Source organism: Elephantulus edwardii, unplaced genomic scaffold (genome assembly GCF_000299155.1).
Source record: "Elephantulus edwardii isolate Elephantulus edwardi_28Jun2011 unplaced genomic scaffold, EleEdw1.0 scaffold00272, whole genome shotgun sequence".
Taxonomy (NCBI): domain Eukaryota; kingdom Metazoa; phylum Chordata; class Mammalia; order Macroscelidea; family Macroscelididae; genus Elephantulus; species Elephantulus edwardii.
The window spans coordinates 1,827,550-1,849,497 of record NW_006400022.1 but is presented as its reverse complement, the minus strand read 5'-3'; the positions used below and the strand labels follow the sequence as shown (position 1 = coordinate 1,849,497).

Sequence of the window (21,948 nt, the reverse complement as noted above, 5' to 3'; positions counted from 1 at the left end):
AGTCTGTATTCTGCAGCAGACCATCACCACCCACTTCTGCAAGTTTAGGACCAGGCATCACTGGCAACACCACATTTAAGACATTGCCTTGATCCATTGACTTTGACCTGACCTATAAAATTATATGCTACAAAGAAATTATATGCTGTATGGACTGATGCCTAGGTAGGAAGAGAAATAAATAGAGAGGGAGGACTCCCAGGACAGTCTAGGTTTGAGTTTCCATAGAAGAAATTTGCCATGATAGGAATACTCTGTTCCCAAATCAGTAAAATTGGTGACATTTCTTCATGAAACAGAAGAAATCTGTTACCAAGGAGGTTGTCTCATGTGACCTAGGACTAGGATGAAAGGGAGAGCTTGAGTGCTGGGCCTTATGAACTGTCAGGACTTTCTTTGGCCTGCACACAGCACATACTCTCAAGTTTTGCTCTTGGCTTCTCTGCACTGGCTTTCTCATAATCTGTCAACATTCAGGCAAATCAGCAGTCCTTCATCTGATCTTTTAGATGAGATATATGTCAGAATTTGGAAATGTTAGAAATGCCTGTCAGTAGAACTGTACCTGCTGCTTTGATGATGAAGTGATTTCCAAGGCTCTTCCAGGCTAGGAGGAAAATAAGTGATCTGCTTGTAAGAATCATCCAGTTAAAACTGTATGAATCACAACAATCTGATTTGTGAGCAGTCATGGGGACAGTACAGGACCAGGCAGCATGTTATTCCATTGTGCATGGGTTTGCCACCACTGGTATGTGAGTTTGCTGGACTTTGGTAACATCTGTCACTGTGATGCTGGCAGCCATGACACTGACTTTCAGATAACAGCAGGGTCACTCGTGGTAAACAGGCTTCAGTGGAACTTCCTGACTATGACAGACCAAGAAACAGGACTGAACATCACTTCTGAAATAACTGGTCTTTGAAAAGCCTGTGGACAATGGAATAACATAGTTGGATATAGTACTGGATATAGTTCTCATGACTAGAAGAGATTCATATTTGTTCCTATTCCCCCAAAATGCTGATTTAACAGAATGTGGAAATTATTGAACAGTATCCTTAATAGTATATGAAAGTAAAATCTTGCTGAATATTATAAAAAAATGGTTGGAGTCATTGCCATTTTTTGAGGGAAGATAAGTCATCAGCAATTCTATTGGAGTCACCCGTGAAAATTCTCACATTCTTCCCACTTATGCCATGTATGCTCAGACCAGCACATACAGTTTCAGAAATACAGATGCAATATACATTGACAGGATTTCTGTCAGTATGTCAAGAGTTGACCTTGAATGGCTTACTCAAGACATCTGTATGACACAAATCAAGACCGCCACTTTGTACATAAAGTAAAATTTTAATTATGATAATGTGGGGGGGGACCCTCAAAAATGCCTGGAATGGTACATTGACAGGAAACTGAAAAATTCAAGCTGGATTCAGAAGAGACTATGGCCCAAGGGATATCATTGCTGATGTCAGGTGGATCTTGGATGAAAGTAGAGAATACTAGGGAGATGTTTGTTGTTTTTGATTGACTATGCAAAGGCATTTGACTGTGTGTATCATACCAAATTATGACTAACATTGAGAAGAATGGGAATCTCGGAACATTTCATTTGCTTATGTGAAACTTTTACATAGACCAAGAAACAGTTGTCCAAACAGAACAAAACCACTCATCATGGTTTAAAATCAGGAAAGGTATATGCTAGGGTTGTATCCTTTTCCCATATCTATTCAATCTGTATGCTGGGCAAATTGTTCCAAGACACTGGAGACACTGGACTGTGTGAGAGGAAAGTGGAATCAGGATTGGAAGAAGACTCACCAGCAATCTGCATTGTCAACAGAGGACATACCTTGGTTACCGAAAGTGAAGAGAACTTGAAATACTTGCTGCGGATGATCAATGACTTTATTCTTGGCTCCATAATCAACACTCTTAGTACCAGCAGATAGAAAATCAGAAGATGAATTGCATTGGGAAAGTCGGCTGTGAGAGACCTCTCCAGAGTACTGAAGAGCAATAATGTCAGTCTAGTGAGCAAGGTGGGCCTGGTCCAGGCAATGGTCTTCACAATTAGTTACTATGCATCAGAGAGCTGCACAATGACTAGAGATGATAGAAGAAGAATTGATGTCTTTGAGCTGTGGTCCTGGAGAAGAATATTGAATATGCCATGAACTGTTAGGAGAACAAACAGGTTCATCCCAGAGAGGGTAAAGCCAGGCTGCTCCTTGGAGGCAAGGATTCTGAGCTCTGTTGGACATACTTTCGGCAAGGAGGGACCAGTCCTTGGAGAGGAACATCATGCTTGAGAGGGTGGAAGGACAGTGCAAGAGAGGAAGACCCTGGATGAGATGAATTGGCTCAGTGACTGGGTTAATGGGGGTAGGTATGTCAGAGACAACAAGGTTGGCTCAAGATACAGGAGGCCTCAGAGCTATTGTACATAGGGTTTCTGTGAGCCACAAGAAATGCAATGGCACTAACAATCACAACAGTCAATACTTATGGTAGAAGTCATCAAGAAATCAAAAGACATGTTGCATTAGTATTTCTCGGAATGCCCATTTATACATGCTTCCCATATCGAGTCCAGTCTAGCAGGGAATTTCTTTCTTATTCAGGTCTTTCTGTGACATTTGCACTTAGGAAGATGAAGTGGTAAGCGCTCTATATTTTTCAATGTGTTAGGACAGTTTTTTTCCTCACTTATTTTTATAGCTAGATTCAGAAGCAGTGGATGTAGTTGCAATGGCTCCAGACCCATAAAAGCATGGGATTTTGTAAATTTGGAGCTTAGGAAGTAAAGCTAAAATAGTTACTTCTGTTGCTACAAAGCTGGAAAGGAAATTGAAAAACTACTTTTGACCAGAGACAAAGTCAGAGGCCAGAGACCCTATGCATATGAGTAAGACAAGTTAAAGATAGAGAATAAAGATGAAGCTGGGATATCTTTAAATGTTTTATGTGTTAAGATTTTTGTTGATTTAACCTTATGAATACTGTTGTTCCTTTTTTGTTTCTTCCATATAATAATGTTAAGATATATTTTTAAAATGAATACTGGATATAGTAATGTCAAAATGTTATTGTTGTTATGTGCCGTTGAGTCACTTGCAACTCATAGGGACGCTATATTATTCCCAAACCCTGCTCTATCCTATGTCAGTCGTATTGTCTCTGACACACCTACCCCCCATTACCCCAGTCACTGAATCAATCTATCTCTTCCAGGATCTTCCTCTCCTGTGCTGTCCCTCCACCCTCCCAAGCATGACATCCCTCTCCAAGGACTGATCCCTCCTTGCAACATGTCCAAAGTATGTCAGACTAAACTTCAGAATCCTTGCCTCCAAGGAGCACCCTGGCTTTACCCTCTATATGTTCAATACTCTTCTCCAGCACTTCAGCTCAAAGGCATCAATTCTCCTTCTATCATCCCTAGTAATTGTCCAGCTCTCTGATGCATAATAAGTAATGGTGAAGACCATTGCCAGGACCAGAGGCACCTTAGTCCCCAGACTGACATCGTTGCTCTTCGGTACTTTGGAGACATATCTGACAGCAGACGTTTATTTTTTAATTTCCTGGCTGCTGGTACCAAGAGTGTTGATTGTTGAGCAAGCAAATGGAAGCTGTTAAAATCTCAATCTCTTCACATTATAAATATGATTAACACTCTTATTAATTTAAAAAAAAAGACATGCATTGGGAAAATTTATTAACAAAGACTTCTCCAAAGGATGTCTGTTTAAAGACTAGGTGTGTGCCTGATCCAAGCCATGTCTTTTCAGTTGTATCCTATGCATCTGATAGTTGGACAATGAATAAGGATCGATGCTTTTGAATTGTGGTGTTGGATAAGAGTCTTGAATAGACTATGTACTATGGACTTCCCAAAATAACAACCAAGTATAGGAAATGAAGCCATAGTGTTTCTTAGAGGCAAGGATATTGAAAATTGGCCTCACATGCTTTGGACATATTTTTAGCAGGAAGTAATCGTTGGAGAGAGGGATCATGATGGAAAAGGTAGAAGGTCAGAGAAAGTGAGGAAGACTCTCCACTAAATGGGCTAACACAGTGGGCTTGAGCATGACCGATAAGAGGATCATGCAGGATAAGGCAAAGTTCAGATCTGTTATTCATAGGATGCTATGAGTTTATAGTTAACTTGATGACACCTAACAACAGCAGCACCCATGCTGTTCATGATTATCATGAATTGCAAGCTAAATTGGTAGTAGTTTAAAACAATAAAAGGTGTTAGAAAGGTAACAATAATGCATCAACTCTTACCACCTATTACCTTCGATAGGGTCTGGGTAGCACCCCATATCTGCCCCACTGGTATCCTGCCAACAGCAGAGCAACAGGAGGAATTATCTAGATTCATGGACTCGTATGTGTCATAAGCCTCTGAGGCTCTCTGCTGGCCTTGCTTTGGGGCCCTTACTCAAGAATAAATCTTAACAGTGGGCGAGCTAGTCAGACTCCAGAACCAAGCCCTCCTGAGAATTTCATCTTCATGTGCACCAGCTAGGTAAGATGGAAGGCCTAAGCTTCTTTTCCTCAGAGTGTGGAAATGTGTGGTGCTGCATAATATTTTAAAAATGTAAACTGGGCAATATTTTGATAAATGGAGAGACTATTACAACTTTAAAATTTCATTCTACTTTGAAATAGGGGTCAAGAAAGCAAATGACATTTTGTTTTGGACAAGTCTGCAGCAAAAGACATGTTCCAAGTTCTAAAAAGGGAAAATATCACTGTGTGTATCACTGAGAAAGTTATCCAAGATGGTCTTTTATAATGCCTCATATGCCGGTGGAAGCTGGAGGATAAAGAGACGGAAGAATTGGTTTATTTGAATTGTGCTGACAAAATTAAAATATTGAATATTATATGAAGCAAATACATTAATCAGAAAAAAATAAAACTGAAATCTTCTTTAGGAACAAGAATAGCAAGACTTCATCTTGTTTATTTTGAGCATGCTACCAAGTAAGACCTACTCCGAGGAAAGGACATTGTGTTTTGTATGTTGTTGTTGTTGTTGTTATGTGCTTTTGAGTCACTTGTGACTCCTAGTGACCCTATGTACAATATAGCCCTGAAACCTGCTCTATCCTGTGCCAACTTTACTGTCTCTGACACACCTACACTCATTACCCAGTCACTGAATCAATCCATCTCATCAATGATCTTCCTCTCTTTCTCTGTCCCTTTACCCTCGTCCATTCCTCATCATATAGCCCAGCCCCCGGATGATCTGTTTTGCATATCGATTGAAAAAGTATGGAGTTAGGTATGTTGTTGTTGTTGTTTTGTTGTTATGTGCCATCAAGTCACCTGCGACTCATGGTGACCCTATGTACAACAGCCCTGCTCTATCGTGTGCCAATCTTATTGTCTCTGATACACCCATCCCGATTACCCCAGTCACTGAATCAGTCCCTCTCATTGTGGATCTTCCTCTCCTGTACTGTCACACCTCCATCCTCCCAAGCATGAAGTCCCCCTTAAGGACTGATCCTTCCTTGCAACATGTCCAAAGTATGTCAGACTAAGATTCAAAATTCTTACCTCCAAGGAGCAGCCTGGTTTAACCCTCTCAAGTAACGGGGTCCAGCCTCCTTGGATTGAACAGTTCTGCCGAGAGAAGGGACGAGGATTAAATGAAGACGCAGAGAGACTACTGCTGATAGCGAATAGCAATTTTTTATTTTTCAGAAAAAGCCTATATAGGTTTTAGAAGCACATCTGCTGTAACAATCGCATTATCTCGTTCCCTCCGGGATGTTGACTGTCTGGTCAAACATTAACTCTCACAGACCTCAGCACAATACAAAGATGTTTTCCAGCATACCTTATTGTGTGCTCTAAGGAACCAAGAGTTTCGGTTGATAAGGACACTACATTCCCTAAGGTCTGAGACCTTTGGTCATTCTGATTCATTAACATCCTTGAGTTTATTGCCAAGCAGATGTTCTAGCCAAGATGGAGTTAGTCTTGCTGGTTTTACTCTACAGGGCTAATCTTGCTTTACAAGTTAGCATGTCTCCGACACTCAAGTATGAACCTGTATGTTCCCCTAATGGTCCATGGTATATTCAATACTCTTCTCCAACACCAAAGTTCAAAGGCATCAGTTCTCCTTCTATCATACCTAGTCATTGTCTGGCTCTCTGATGGATAACAAGGGATTGAAAAAAACATGGCCTGCATCCGGTGCACCTTAGTCTCCACATTGACATCGTTGCTCTTCAGTACTTTGAGAAGTCTCTGACAGCAGACTTTTCCAGTGCAATGCATCTTCTAATTTCCTGGTTGCTGGTGCCAAGAGTGTTGGTTGTGGAGCCAAGCAAACTAAAGCTGTTTACAATCTCAATCTCTTCACCATACATCATGATGCTACCAGCCACTCCAGTGGTGAGAATATTTGTCTTCTTGATATTGAGCTTCAGTCCATATTGGAGGGTACAGTCCTTGATTTTCTGCAGCACGTTCTTCAGGTCCTTCTGTGTCATCTGCATAACGCAGATTGTTGATGATCCGATCCTGATGTCAGATTTCTCATAGAGCCAGCCTCCTGGATGATCTGTTCTGCATATAAATTGAAAAGGTATGGAGATAAGATATATCCCTAGTGTATACCCTTCACAATTTTGAACCATGCAGTGTTCCCTTGCTCAGTTCTGACAACTACCTTCTGGCCCAAGTATAGGTTTTGTAGAAGCACAATCAAGTGTTCTGGGACTCCGTTTCTTCTCAGAGTCAGCCACAGTTTGTTGTGGTCCACACAGGTATAGAGTCAGCAAAAATTTGGGAGACCCTCAGTGAGATGAAATGACTGAACAATGAAGTCAGACATATCAGTGATCATGAAGATGGCACAGGACCAGAAAGCCTCTTACTCTTTTATATGCAAAGCCACCATAAGTTGGATCTGACCTAAGTCAAGCATATAGCGATAACAGAGCTCTGGTGGGAGGGAGTTGCACTGCGAACCCAAAGGCAGTGTCTCTGAGGGAGAAGGATAAGAACTCTCTTCCTGTGTGATTCACAGCCTCTGAAAACTTATACAGTGTCAATTATGAAATTTTTGTGAATTGACAGCACTGAGAGTATACAATAACCTGCTACTACTGATTTTAAGAAGGCGCACTGGTACATAATGTATCAGGCTGCTAACCAAGAGCTCAATGCTTCAAATCCACCAGCTTCTCTGAAGGAGAAACATGGAATCCCTCCTTCAGTAGAGAATTACAGCTTAGAAATCTAGTGGAGGGTTGTTATGAGTTGGAACAGTCTTTAAAAAGTGAATTTTTTTCATTCTAGAGATTTATCCCCCCCCCAAGACTATATGGGGAAGGAAATGAACCTCCTTTGGTTCAAATTTGATAAATGTCCTTTTCAGTCCCTTTGACAGATAATACTATACCATGCTAGAATTTTAGAGTGCCCTGAATTATGAGAAGACTCTTCAAAAAAGGAGAGAAGAAGATGGAGAGAGTTCTGACAAGTGAAGAGGGAAAGTCTTATTTCTAATTCTTTTTAATTATTATTTTGTGTGAATGTACCATCAAATCTGATCTGACTCGTACAGGAGGAGATTATCCCTCCTTTTCCAGCAGAGAATCTGGTGGATTTGAACTGCGTGCCTCTGGGATTGCAGTGCAGCTTCTTGCCACTAGGCCACCAGAGCTCCCTGAAAGTCTTACTTCTGACTCAGTTGTAGAGCCTGGTGTCCCTCAAACACTGAACCACAGAAAGCATTGTCACAGTGCAGATGGATTTCCACATGCCTTCTTGTCCTGAGGTCCAGACCAAGATTATACATATCTGAGCTTGGTTCCCCATGCCTAATACTCACATGAGGAATTCAGGTGAATAATCTCCCTCCTTTTTCAATGTGTCTTTTTTACTTAGCTCAAAGCAGTCTCTGCTTTTATCTCCTAACCTCATTTTCATCTTTGTCCAAATCTCAGTATGTACTCTGAAACCAGAATCTATTAAACTGCCCCCACAACACTATTCTGCCACATGCATACTTCTGGTTTCTGAGTTCTCCGCTCTGAAGCTGGTCATGGCAGATAGTCTTATTTGTGAGTCACTTACCTGAAGCAAATGAGACCTATCCATAGGAAACAGGAGTGGATAGGGAGCTCTGGTGGCATAGTGGTAAGAAGCTGTGCTGCAATCCTGAAGGCACACAGATCAAACCCACCAGCTGCTCAGCACAATAAGATGAGCAGTCTCCTCCAATGTGATGACTGTTTCTGAAAACCTGCCACAAGAAAGCTGCTGCATTTGCAGTGCAGCTACCTCTGGGCAATCCACCAGAACCCCTTGTAAGTGGTACATGCTTAAAATTGGATCCTTATCATTTCTTAAGGCTATTGTAACAGCACCACAAGCTGGATGACTTATGGGAATAGATACTGAAGCTTTTACAGTTCTGGAGCCAAGAAATCTGAATTCAGGGTGTCAGCAGGCTTGTAGAGCAAGATCCTTTCTTGTTTCTTCCTATTTTTAGTAGCCCTTGACCTTACTTGACTTGTAGCTATGGCATACTCTGTTGCCAGGTACCTTTCTCCTTTCTGTCTGTCTGTGTTCCTTCACCTCCTTTTATATGAATGCCATTCAGAATTCTACTCCAGTATGACATCATGTTAACTAATAACATGCTCTAAGAGTATATTTTCAGACAATAGGTACAAGGGCAAAGCTTCATACATTTTGAGGGCTATAGTTCATACTATCATCGTCTTTACATATTTTAAACAAATCACCTCAGAGCTCTGTTATTCCCATGTTTTAGTCTCAATGTCATTAAGATCCACTTTTCAAACTATTTCAACTGAGAAATACTTCCTTAAGTAAAATATCAGAGTTAACTCAGGAGCTGAATAGACAGCCCCACCCAAGCAATCAGGATTAAGAGTGCCTCTCCTCCAGATTCCCCTAAATGGTAAGGACCTGATGGTCCCACAGAGTACTTCAAAACTTGTCATATGAGCCATTGTAGAGCTAGCTGTCAGTAATGCCCGTTTCTCTCCCATCAGCTACCTGTGTGGGTCCCACTGACATAGAGTGCCAGCCACGCCAGCCTGCCAGCCTGGGAATGAAACCATTCTTTGAGAGCATGCTGTGCTTGGAAAGCTCAAATCAGACCCATCTCTAGATGGCTCACCTTCTGCCTTACCCTTAGTGTGTGTGTCCGTGAGACCTCTGGCTCCCTAAAGACTTCACTGCTCACCTATCACAGAGGAGAGGCCGTGTTTTGGGGATGAATTAATGGAATAACGTCTTCATAAAAATGCACAGAAGAGAAAAAACAAGAAAAAAGAAGAAGAAAAATACACTGAAGAAATTTTTTTCCCCTAATTGGATGAATTTTATACCATACCTCTGACGTTTACTCCTCACCCCTAAGACTTTATTCTAGTTCACCTCTAGGGAAGCATTTACCCACTGTGCCTGTGAGCCAGTAGATGTTGTGGAAGAGGCGCCGGTGGAACCCAGTGAACATTATACACTCATGAAATCCCCAACCCACTGGATAAACAGAACATCTACCCTAACAAGGACTTCCACCTGGGAGCTAAGGTCCTCAGAGGTCACATCAGCTTCAGAAGCCTCTCTATCCCTGACTTGCTCACTCTAAGACTTCAAGAACACACAGTGAATAGAACTTATGGTGGTGACACAGGCCTAGCTGATGTGGCACAAAATTGCTTCTCTCTTTGGAAATTCCCTTTGCAAAACAATCACATGTACAGTACAATCACATGGATGGCCCAAGAAAAAGGCATAGAAAAGGGTGTATTCCTGTTTTGTAATTCCATAGAGAGGAACAAATCCATTAGTTTGGTCAGACTTTTAGTAACTGTATAGAACAAATCCCAAGCCTGACCTAGAAACATGGAAGACAGTGTGGTCTCAATCCTGGAAGGCTTGACCATTCAATTATTTTAAAATTAAAATGAAGTAAGATTACTCTGTCAAGTCCTTTGTACTATCCTGTCCTGTTCTGATACTACCATATCATGTTCTGTTACTAGAATCCTCGAGTCTATGCCACCAGTATTTCAAATACCATAATCACCCATATTGGACAAATTTCAGTGGAGCTTTCAGGTTAATGCAGACTAGGAAGATGCCTGGAAATTTACTTCCCAAAGACATGGGGGGGGGGAATCTATGGATCATGGTAGAATGTTGTCTGGTAATACTGCTGAAAGGTGATTCCATAGGTTGGAAAGCAGCCAGAAGGCACAGTGGCTACAACCATGGACTTAAGTATCCCAGTTACAAGGACAGTCCAGAGTTAGATAACATTCTGTTCATGTATGTGAGGTCATCTTGACTGGGAGCCAGATTGACCACAGGTAATAGCTGAGATCCATTCATTTCAGAACCTTTAGCAGTGGAACTTCCCTTCTAAGAGATGATGGTCTATCTGGGCATTGGTGAAACCATTAAAGGTCACCAGGATAATAATAGCAAGAAGGTTTAATGGAGTATATGCAAAGATGGCTGTCCCATGAGTAGGCATGCGAGAAAAGAGTGCTAAAATGGGAGTTTTCAGGGTAATTTGTGTTTTCCAGAAAGCCTAGTAGGCAAGGCTTCCGAGGCAGAGGGAGCAACCTAAGCAAAAGCCTGTGAGCCTGGTACATTCTGGATACTCAAGTGGTTCAAGAGGCAACAGAAACCAGATTCCTACTCTACCAATGACACAGCTCCTACTAATTGTTCTAGATTCCCTGTATTCTCAATCTATTCTCTATCCTATTAGGACTTTTCCAGGACTTTCTCATCACATTTTATATCTCATCAGATAAGAACCTCTCCCACTGCAATCTTCTCCTTCACTTAGCCTTCAAATGCATCCAACATACTTAGAGGCTAACATGCAGGAGGATGCTTGTTCATCCTTATGGGAAAGGAAATGTTGAGGAGAGTTTGTAGGATAGAGTTTGGGTGCAAGCGAGAGGAAATAAAATGAAAAAACTCTTTTCACCCATGATCTGTCATGTTATGTTGTTGTTATGTGCCATTGAGTTGCTTACGACTCATAGGGACTCTGTGTTATCAGCCCTAAACCCTGCTCGATCCTATGCCAATCTCCTTGTTTCTGACACGCTTACCCCCATTACCCCAGCCACGGAATCAGTCCATCTCATCAAGGGTCTTCCTCTCCTGTGTCGTCCTTCCACTCTCCCAAGCATGACATCCCTCTCCAAGGACTGGCCCCTCCTTGCAACATGTCCAAAATATGTCAGACGAGCTGGAGAGGATCTGTCATGCATTTGCATTTTGGTGCCTTGCTCCCTTTGTTGCCTTTTGGGTATTCCCAGGGGTGGTTGTCCAGGTGACTTTTCAGGCTGACCTTGCCCAGCTTGATGCCCAACTTTCACATGCATCTCTATCATATGTGAGCACAACTTCTTTCCCACGTAAATATCCTCAACTTTTCCTTCCCCAGATAAGCCCTGTGAACTCTACTGCTCACCCCTTGGGAAGGAGTCCCCGCTGCTGGTGGCCGAAAGGGTCTTAGATGGCACTCCCTGTGGGCCCTACGAGATGGACCTCTGCGTGCATGGCAGGTGCCAGGTGATGTACTTTTCCTGTGACTTAATGGGGGCTTTGGTGAGATGACTGCCTTTATGCATATTGGGCTAGAGCCGGGCAGTAATGCCTCAGAGCCTTTTGGGAAATCAGTTTTCTCACAAATACACTGATGGTGCTGCTTGCATCCTGTGTCCAGACATAGCCTCACACATAGCAGCTGGTTGAGTGTCAAACCCACCTGGGATCTCTGCCCTAAGTCATGCTGTCATGCTTACCAGGAGCTGAGGTGCCCAAAACAAATCATCTAAAAAAAAAAATTAAAGTAGCTTTAGACATCATGAAAGAAAAATGGGTAGATAGGAATATTATATTAAGGATGTCTGTAGTCATGTGATGACACTATCTGAAATCACTGCACTACTTTGATGAAAACTCCTTTGAGCTCTTTTCCATCTCAGGACCAGGAGAGATACCTCCACAGTGAGATCTACTAAGAGCAGCCAATAAGTTGAGAGAGTGTCAATAAAGGGTCTATGTTGTTGTTGTTGTTGTTGTTGATTGCCATTGAGTCAAGCATGACTCATAGCAACTCTATGTACAAAAGACCTGAAGGCTTTCCAGAGGCATGTTGTTTAGGAAATGGTGCCACTCCTGCTTCCAAAACCTGTCTTAAACTGGGAGCTCCACCACTGTCCACCATGCGTAACCGTTAATTTGAAACTGCAGTGGCACAAGGTTCAGCATCACAGCTACCCCAGGTTACTTCAGTACAGCAAGTTGACTGAAGAGTGCAGTACCACTTAGAAGAATATTCTTCAAAAATATAATAACAACAGACGTTTAAATACAAAGACTCTCCAGGAGGTCTTGTTGACTCTAAACAAAAAGCTTAAATAAAAAACAAACAATATAGTATGTTGTTGTTGTTGTTGTTGTTATGTGCCATTGTGTGGCATGCAGCTGATAAGGAGCCTATCTATGTACAGTATAGCTCTGAACTCTTTCCTGTCCCGAGCTAGTCTCACTAATTCCAACACACCAACCCCCATTACCCCAGTTACTGTATCAATCCATCTTGCTCAAGGTCTTCCTCTCCAGCGCTGTCCCCTCCACCCTTCCAAGTATTATGTCCTTCTCCAAGGACCAGTCCAAAGTACATGAGATGGAGCTTCAGAATACTAGCCTCCAAGGAGAGACTTAATTCACTCTCTCCAAGACAGACCTGTTTGTTTTCTTGACAGTCCATGATATGTTCAAGACTCCAGCACACAACTTGAAGCCATCAATTCTTCTTCTGTCATCCTTAGTCATTGTCCAGCTCTATACATAATGTATATGGATGTTTGGCTAAGTTCTCTTGCTTTTGTTTGACCTGAGTCTTGCAAATGCTTGTCACATCCATTCTTAGACTTGAACTAGTAGCCTCCCTTAACTGCTGACCTTGGATTCATCAGCCTCCATGATTACATGAGTCATATCTAGAAGACAGTCCCCAAACAATCCTGCTGTTGGATTTCTGAACCTCATTAGACAATAATAAATACCTCTTAAAAGGCATGATTCTGAAGTCTGATCTCAGGATTTGGGACTTTCCAGATTGTATGATAATGTGAGCCATTTCTTTGAGATAAATCAATCCCTTTCTCTCCCTTCTCCTTCCCCATCTGTGTATGTGTGTATATACAAACTGAAAAAAAACCCTCATTGCCCTTAAGTCAGAACCCCTTCATAGCTTATGTGCAGCAGATTGGATAATGTGGTAAATCCTGTGGTGGTGGTTATGTGTCATTGGGTTGCCTGCGACTCATAGTGACCTTATGTACAACAGCTCTGAAGCCTGCCCTGTTCTAAGCCAGTCTCACTGACTCTGACACACCTATCTCCATTGCCCTAGTTACTGTATGTGTCTTATCTGAGGTATTATGCATATATTTGCTTTATCTGCATTACCTATATATCTGCTATGCAGATGATACAACCTTGCTTGCTGAAAATAGGGGGATTCAAATACTTGCTGCAGAAGATCAAAGATTACAGCCTTGAGTATGGGTTATAGCTCATCATCAAGAAAGCAAAAATCCTCACTACTGGGGCCAATAGTCAACATCATTAAAGATGATGAAAAGATTCAAATTGTCAAAGATTTCATCTTACTGGGATCTACAGTCAGCACCCTTGGTACCAGCAGTCAAGAAATCAAAAGAAATATTTCACTGGAAAAATTTGCTCTGGGTGACCTCTCCAAATGCTAACGTTAAAAGACTAAGGTGCACTTGATGCAGGCCATGGTCTTTTCAGTTACTTTCTGTGCATCTGAACGTTGGACAATGACATAATATGACAGAAAAATCAGTGCCTTTGAGTTGTGGTATTAGAGAAGAGAAGAATACTGAATATGGACTGCCAAAAGACTAAACATGTATGTAGTCGAGAAAGTGCAATCAGGGTACTCCTTGGAGGTAAGGATGATAAAGTTTCATCTCACATGTGTTGTTCATGTTGTTGGGAGGATCTAGTCCTTGCGAAAGGATATCATGCTTGGAAAGGTGTATAGTTGGCAAAAGAGAAAAGCCCTTCAAAAAAGATGGACTGACACAATGACTTAACAATGAGAAAAAGTGTATTGGAGATGATAAAGAAGGTGGAGGACAGGACATTTTTCAAATCTGTGGCTTGAGTTGTAGTCGACTTGAGGACACATCACATACACACATGTGCATGTGCACACACACACACAAATCTTGAATATCATATGCTGTGTTAATTCCTTGATGCTGCTTACACTCCTCCAGTAAAAACTTCTCTGTTAAGAATTCTTTGTCTTTAGAGTAGGGCCAGCTGGACCACCATCACAGTCTGCGTTACTGGTTGGATGTAATTTTAGTCCTATATAATCAATATCTTTAAATCCTTCCACAGCCTTGGTTCTGATCACATCATTTCAGCTAGAGGATCAGTCTTCCCTGTGTTGTGAAAGAGAAACCTTTCAAATCTTTGGACAGTGGGGTGGGAGTGAGATACTACTGGGAATATTTGAAAACCTGTAAATCTGTAGTTTTCAAATCATCATTGACCTAGAGCCTGCTCTGTTCTTAGAAATAATAAGAATGGCCTTGGAACATGCCCCTACCACCATACATCTCAGTTGCCTCTGCCGTCATCACTTTATTTGTTGCATGACACAGTGAGCACAGGTTCAATGGTAGAATTCTGACCTCCCCTGAAGGAGGCCCAGTTAATTCTTGGCCAAGTACTTCATACATAGTCATCAATCATCCGTCAATAAAAGCTTAAATGTTCTTGTGGAATGGAACAAGTTTCATTGGAGTTTCTAGATTGAGACAGACCAGCATGAAAGGCCTGGCCATATACTTCTGAACATCAGCCGATGAAAACCCTATGAATCCCAGTGGTCTAATGCACAGCTGATCTTGGGAATGATATAGAACCAGGCAGCATTTGCTTTCCATTGCCTGTGGGAATCCTATGAGCAGTCAGCAATAGCAGCAACTCTGAGTCTGGCCATTTATCCTCAGAGTATGGACACAGTACTCAAAGGTGTAAAGAATGGTGCCTTTCAGGGTATCTTAAGGTACCTCAGTTATTCCATGGATGCATGACCTCTGTTGATCCTTAACCTCTTGGTAAACTTTGAACACTGTCAGTATGACAAACTGAAAAATAAGTGGTGGGAAGACCTACTGTCAAGGACCTCTTTAAAGTATTAAAGAACAAGGCTCCATGTCTAAATACTAAGGTGTACCTGATCCAAACCATAATACTTTTGATTGGTTCATACATATGTGAAGTTCAACAGTGCATAATGAAGCCCAAAAGAAGAGTTATTCATTTCAATTGTGGTATTGGAAGTGATGATTGAATATATATTTATTTATCATGGACTGACAAAAGAATAACTCTATCTTGGGAAAAAAAATGCAGCCACGAGGCTTCTTAGAAAGAAGGTTGGTTGTGACTTCATCGCACGTGCTTTAGGCAAGTTTTCAGGAGGTACAAATTCCTGGAAAAGAACATCATGCACGAAAAGGTGGAGAATCAGTGAAGGAGAGGAAGACTCTCAACCAGATGAAAGACTTCAGCAGTGCAATTGGGCATGCTGAGACTTCTTCATTTCCAACTTTTACATTCCAGTAACCAATTTCTATTCATGCATCTTGATTGCACATTTGATCATTTTCAGACAACAAAAGTGGTAAAAATCTTCAGTCTTTTCATCAGTAGAGTAAAAATTCCCTGTTGCTGTGGCATTGACTCAGTGCACAGTGACCGCATGTACATCAGAGCAAAACTGCACTCCATAGAGTTTTTAATGGCCATAGTCTTACTTAGTAGCCCAACATATAATTCACCTTATCAGCCAGGCTCTTGTAGTCTTAAGGATGCCAAGCCATTTTCATTGTGCTGCTGGCTCTCTTAAAACAACTAATCTTTCCAGTAAACCATTTATACCACCTAGAGCTCCTCGACTCAAAGTAAGGCATACTAAATAAAATGATAATAAATTAAATACAGATTATAATTACCAAATGGAGTATTCTGGATTCCTGTTGTACTTGTGAATGAGTAAGATAATGATACAAAATAACAATATTGAAAAATCCTAGGGATTGATACCTGTTTATATACCCTATTTATAATTATAAATAATAAAAGGTAAATAGAGCCCACATTTTACATTAAGGCAGCACTTGGCGAAAGTATTGTCATCACTTATTCTGTTCCCTTAACTATAATGTTGGCTATTTGGGGGTTGTTGTTGTTATGTGCCGTTGAGTCGTTTGTGACTCATAGCGACCCTATGTACAACAGCCCTAAATTCTGCTCTGTCCTGTGCCAATCGCACTGTCTCTGACACTCCCATCCCGATTATCCCAGTCACTGAATCAATCCACCTCATAGAGGGCCTTCCCCTCCTGCGCTGTCCCTCTACTTTACCTAGTATGATGTCCTTCTCCAAGGACCGGTCTCTCCTCACAACATGTCCAAAGATTGTTAGACAGAGCCTCAGAATCCTTGCCTCCAAGGAGCCACCAGATTTAACCCTTTCCAGGATGAATCTGTTTGTTTTCATAGCAGTCCATGGTACCCTCAATACTCTTCTCCAGCACCACAGCTCAAAGGCATCAATTCTCTTTCTATCCTCCTTGGTCATTGTCCAACTCTCTGATGCATAACAAGTGATTGTGAAGACCATGGCCTGTATCAAACGCACCTTAGTCTCCAGAGAGACACCATTGCTCCTCAGTACTTTGGAGAGGTCCCTAATAACAGACTTTCCATGGCAGTGCGCCTTTTAATTTCCTGGCTACTAGTGCCAAGAGTGTTGACTGTGGAGCCAAGCAAACTAAAGCTGTTAACAATCTCAATCTCTTCACCATCCATCCTGATGCTGCCAATTGGTCCAGTGGTGAGAACCTTTGTCTTCTTGACATTGAGCCTCAATCCATATTGTAGGCTGCAGTCCTTGACACTCTGCAGCAGATGCTTCAGGTCCTCTTCAGTTTCAGCAAGCAGGGTTGTATCGTCTCCATAACGCAGATTGTTGATAAATCGTCCACCAATCTTGACCCCACATTTCTCCTCATAGAGCTCAGCCTCCCGGATAATCTGTTCTGCATATAGGTTGAAAAGGTATAGAGATACGATGCATCCCTGGTATACGCCCTTCCCAATTTTGAACCATGCAGTGTTCCCTTGCTCTGTTCTGACGACTGCCTCCTGGTCCAAGTATAGGTTTCGCAGTAGCACAATCAAGTGTTCTGGGATTTCCATTCTCCTCAGAGTCAGCCACAGTTTGTTATGATCCACACAGTCAAATGCCTTTGCATAGTCAATGAAGAATTTGAATAAATTATGAAAAATTCAGTGACTAGTAAAAGGTTAAAAGTAAAAGATGAATGGATGGATGAGAGGCTCAAAAAATGACATTTTGAGTCAGTTCTACTCAGCACTGGCTGATTCAAACAGTAACACAAGCTAACAAAACCATTTTGTTCTGTTTTTGTAATGATTCTATTAACTTTAATTTTAGTGAGTCACAAATTCCTTAATATGCTGAAATTAAATTTAGCACTCATAAAAGTGGAAGGAAATTGTAGAAGAAGCACAACCATCTTGTGTTTTTCAGCATGTCCCCTTATATCAAGAGTCCTACCATTAATAACTCCTACTGTTGCTATCTAGGATCAAAGAAATCAAGTTAGTAAGCCTTGATTCTCTTGCTTAGGACTACTGGTACACAGTAGATGGGTCTTGCTGACTTAGAATTTGTTACACGGTGAATTATTTCAACCTCAAAATGTATATCAACTTGAGTAGACCGTGTCTTGTGATCTGATGTCATTACTTTATTCCTTTTAAATTCTAACCTCAGTGATGTTACTGAGCTCTAGTGGCAAAATGCTTAACCTCTGTGACTGCTAACAAAAACGTCAGCAGTCCAAATCTCTGAGCCACTCCTGGCGGAAAGATGGACAGACTCCTCTGTAAAGCTTTTCACCTTAGAAGCCTGGCTTGTGTCATAACCACCTTGAGGGGGTGAGTTTGGGCCGATGTTCTATATAGGGCAGGATCTAATGAGTCAAGGAGGAATCTAGAGGACTCAATTTTATCATTTTTGGTAATTTTAACAAATTAGTTATGCATTCAACCATCTATTTTGTTTTATGACATTAATTACAGTACCCACGTTAGATAAGATTTTTAATACTTTTAAAAAATTAAAATTGTAATTGCAGTGAAGGTTTAAAAATAAATTTCATTCAATCATCCATGCATTTTTTTCAAAAGTAACAATTTTAATCTCACAGTGCAATTGTATTTTTTTTTTTCAGCTCCTTGGCTGTAATTCTGACTTTTACTAATCTTTCCACACTCCCCTGTGCCTTTCTTTTATTTAGTAATATTGTGTTGACTTCCTTGAACATCATGAATATTGCCTTTCTCTTCGCCTACTTTAATATGTTTCTGTCTATTTATTACTTTTTCTCCCTTCTCTCTCCCTTCCCATCCTTGCTATCCATCCTAGAGTGGTTCTGTTTTTCTTTGCTTTTTATAACATTTGTCTAACACAATATTACTTCTTTTGTGACTGACTTTTTTCACTTATTCTGTCCTCTAGATGCAGTCTTGTTACATCTTGAGTCAATCTCCTTTTGAGATATTAAAAAAAAAGGTTAATCAAGTCAAACAGATCATAAGGATACCATGAAGAAAAAAATGCACTATCCTGAGAACTTCCAAGGCCCAGGGAACAATTAATTCCAAGACAAATGCAGATGGCCAAGTAATGCAGGGCCTTGATGTGTTGAAAGGATATAAGGACCTTCCTGCAGAGCCAACACAGCCAATGATGCTGTAAGTTGAGACTCCTAGACTCCAAGTGTGTTAGAATAAATTACTGTTTGGCAGAGCCATCCAATTGTGGTGTTTCTGTTAATAGCTTAAATGTCTATATGACCAAGACAGGGCTCTTCCTTGACTGTGGACAGATTCAAACATGCCTGGCTATTTTTCATGACATTTCTGCTGAAACACACTAACAAGCAGTATCATTTGACTTGGGCCTTATATCTTGGACTATAACTTTTTTATGATTCCTGAATTTAATAAACAATGAACTGAAATGTATTGAAGCCTGTAAGTGTCTTCAGTGAAAGAATATGTCTGATTAATCTGTGATAGCCTTTGGTTCCATATAGAATAAAGAAATAAAAATGAATGAATGGATTAGTATATTTCATGCACTTAAACTTAAGTCGATCTGCAAAGTGGGACCCATTTCAACAGACTTTTTCTGTTCTTGAGCTATTCAGTGACTTCCCCAATGTGTATACCAAAATCTGTTCAAAATTTAGGAGCATTCTGAGACCTCACTTCTGCCCATAGGGTTATTCTTGTTAAGTGTCATGGAATTTGCCCCTGACAAACCATTGATGCCATACTCCTACACAAAGGAAAGAAACACTTCCCATTCCTGCACTATCTCCATGATGAATTGCAAACCAGGCTGTTGTAATCCATAGGATTTTCATTGACTCTTGTCACTGAATCAATTCATCTCATCGAGGGTCTTCCTTTTTCGTGCTGTCCCTCCACTCTCCCAAGCATGACGTCCCTCTCCAAGGACTGGTCCCTCCTTGCAATATGCCCAAAGTATGTCAGACAAAGCCTCAAAATCCTTGCCTCCAAGAAGCAACCTGATTTCATCCTCTTCAGAATTAACCTGTTTGTTCCTCTGGCAGTCCATGGTATAGCCAATACTCATCTCCAGTATCACAGTCCATGCTTAAGACTGCAGTCCTTGACTACCTGCACCAAGTGCTTCAAGTCCTCCTCAGTTTTTGCAATGAAGCTTCCTCCAATCCTGATGCCACATTACTCCTCATAGAGCCCAGCTTCTTGGATGATCTGTTCTACATATAGATTGAAAAGATATGGAGATAGGACACATCCCTGGCGTACACCCTTTCCAGTTATGAACAATGCAGTGGTTCCTTGCCTTGCTTCATTATCCGTCTCAATTTGGAAGCTCTGCTGAAACCTCTTAATCTAGATACATGCAAGCCTCCACTGATAGATGAGTGATGACTAGCTATATTTATGATGCATTGGCTGGGAATAGAATATGACTGACCACTGTCCTCAGGATATTCCTTACTGAAGAACTAATAAGCATGCAGGAAAATGTACTAAGAAATTATTTTGGAGTTTAATATGTTAACAGAGCCCTCCTGATTAATATATTTCCAAAATCTGCCATCCTTGAAGTGTGCTCTTGTTTATGCTTAACTTTTCTAGGTGTTGTTGTTGTTGTTGTTTTTGTTATGTGTCATCGAGTCATTTGTGAGTCCTATCTCCTGAACTCTGTAGCTCTCAGCTCTGTCCTAGCCTGAACCAATCTCACTGTCTATGAGACCCGTACTCACATTCCCCCAGTTACTGTGTCAATCTATCTAATCTTGGGTCTTCCTCTCGTGTTCTATCCCTCCTCCTTTCCAAGCATGATGTCCTTCTTCAAGGTCTGTTTCCTCCTGTCATCATGCCCAAATTATGATAAGTTGTGCTTGAAAATCCTTTCCTCCAAGGAGCAACTTAGTTTTGCCCTTCCCATAACGAACCTATTTTTTCTCTTGGCAGTCTTAATTATAGTCAGTACTCTTCAGCAGCACCACAACTCAAAGGCATTGATTCTTCTTCTGGCATCCTTGGTCATTGTCCAGCTCCCCTATGAATAGTAAACAGTTGCAAAGATTCTGGCCTGAATCAAGTGTACCTTAGTCTCCTCCAGACTGACATTGTTGCTCTTCAGTACCCTGGAGAGGTTCCTGACAGCAAATGAAATAGTGCATTTCTCTTTTGATTTCTTGACTGCTGGTGCAAAGAGTATTATTGATTGTGGAACCCACCAAGCTAAAATTGTTAATGATCTCAGTCTCTTCTCCATCTATGATGATGCTGCCATTTGGCTTCTAGTGAGAATTTTTCTTCTGTTTTTATGATGTTGAGCTTCAATCCATATTGCAGGCTACAGTGCTTGACCTTCTGCAGCTAGTACTTCAGGTCCTCTTCAGTTTCAGCAAGCAGAGCTGTGTTATCTGCATAACACAAGTTGTTGATGACTCTTCCTCCAATCCTGGTACTACATTCCTCCTCATAAAAGCCAGCCTCCCAAATGATCTGTTCTTGCATATAGATTGAAAACATATGGAGACAGTACACATCCCTGACACACTCCTTTTCTAATTTTGAAACATGCAGTGTTTCCTTGATCTTTTCTGACACTGCTTCCTGATCCTAGTTTCCCAGGAACACAATCAAATGTCCTAGAATTCCCATTATTCTCAGTGAAACCACAGTTTGTTGTGATCCACACAGTCAAATGCCTTTGCATGATCAATGAAACACAGATACACATACCTCTGTACTCTCTGCTTTCAGCCAAGATCCATCTGACATTTTCCATGATATTCCTAGTGCCATGGCTTCTTCTAAACCAACCTTTTATTTCTGGTATTTCTTTATTGATGTACTGTTCCAATTTTGGATAATTTTTAGGAGAATTTTACTTGCATGTGATATTATTAGTAATATTACCTATATTAGTGATACAGTTCACTTTTCTAGGTTGTTGTTGTTGTTATGTGCCATCGAGTCCTTTGCAACTCATAGCGACCCTGTGTACAACAGCCCTGAACCCTGCTCTATCCTGTGCCAATCACACTGCCTCTGACACACCCATCCCGAGTACCCCAGTCACTGAATCAATCCACCTCATAGAGGGTCTTCCCCTCCTGCGCTGTCCCTCTACTCTGCCCAGCATGATGTCCCTCTCTAAA

The 21,948-nt window shown here is 41.2% G+C and overlaps 1 protein-coding gene across 1 annotated transcript in view; it reads left to right on the top strand.

Annotated features, from left to right (window-relative positions):
• Positions 1 to 21,948, top strand: part of ADAMTS17 (ADAM metallopeptidase with thrombospondin type 1 motif, 17) — a 530,244-nt gene that overhangs the window by 338,228 nt on the left and 170,068 nt on the right. Inside the window, exon 14 of the mRNA XM_006900064.1 lies at positions 11,505 to 11,632. Coding sequence (XP_006900126.1) covers positions 11,505 to 11,632 — 128 coding nt within the window. The remainder of the gene's footprint in view (positions 1 to 11,504; positions 11,633 to 21,948) is intronic.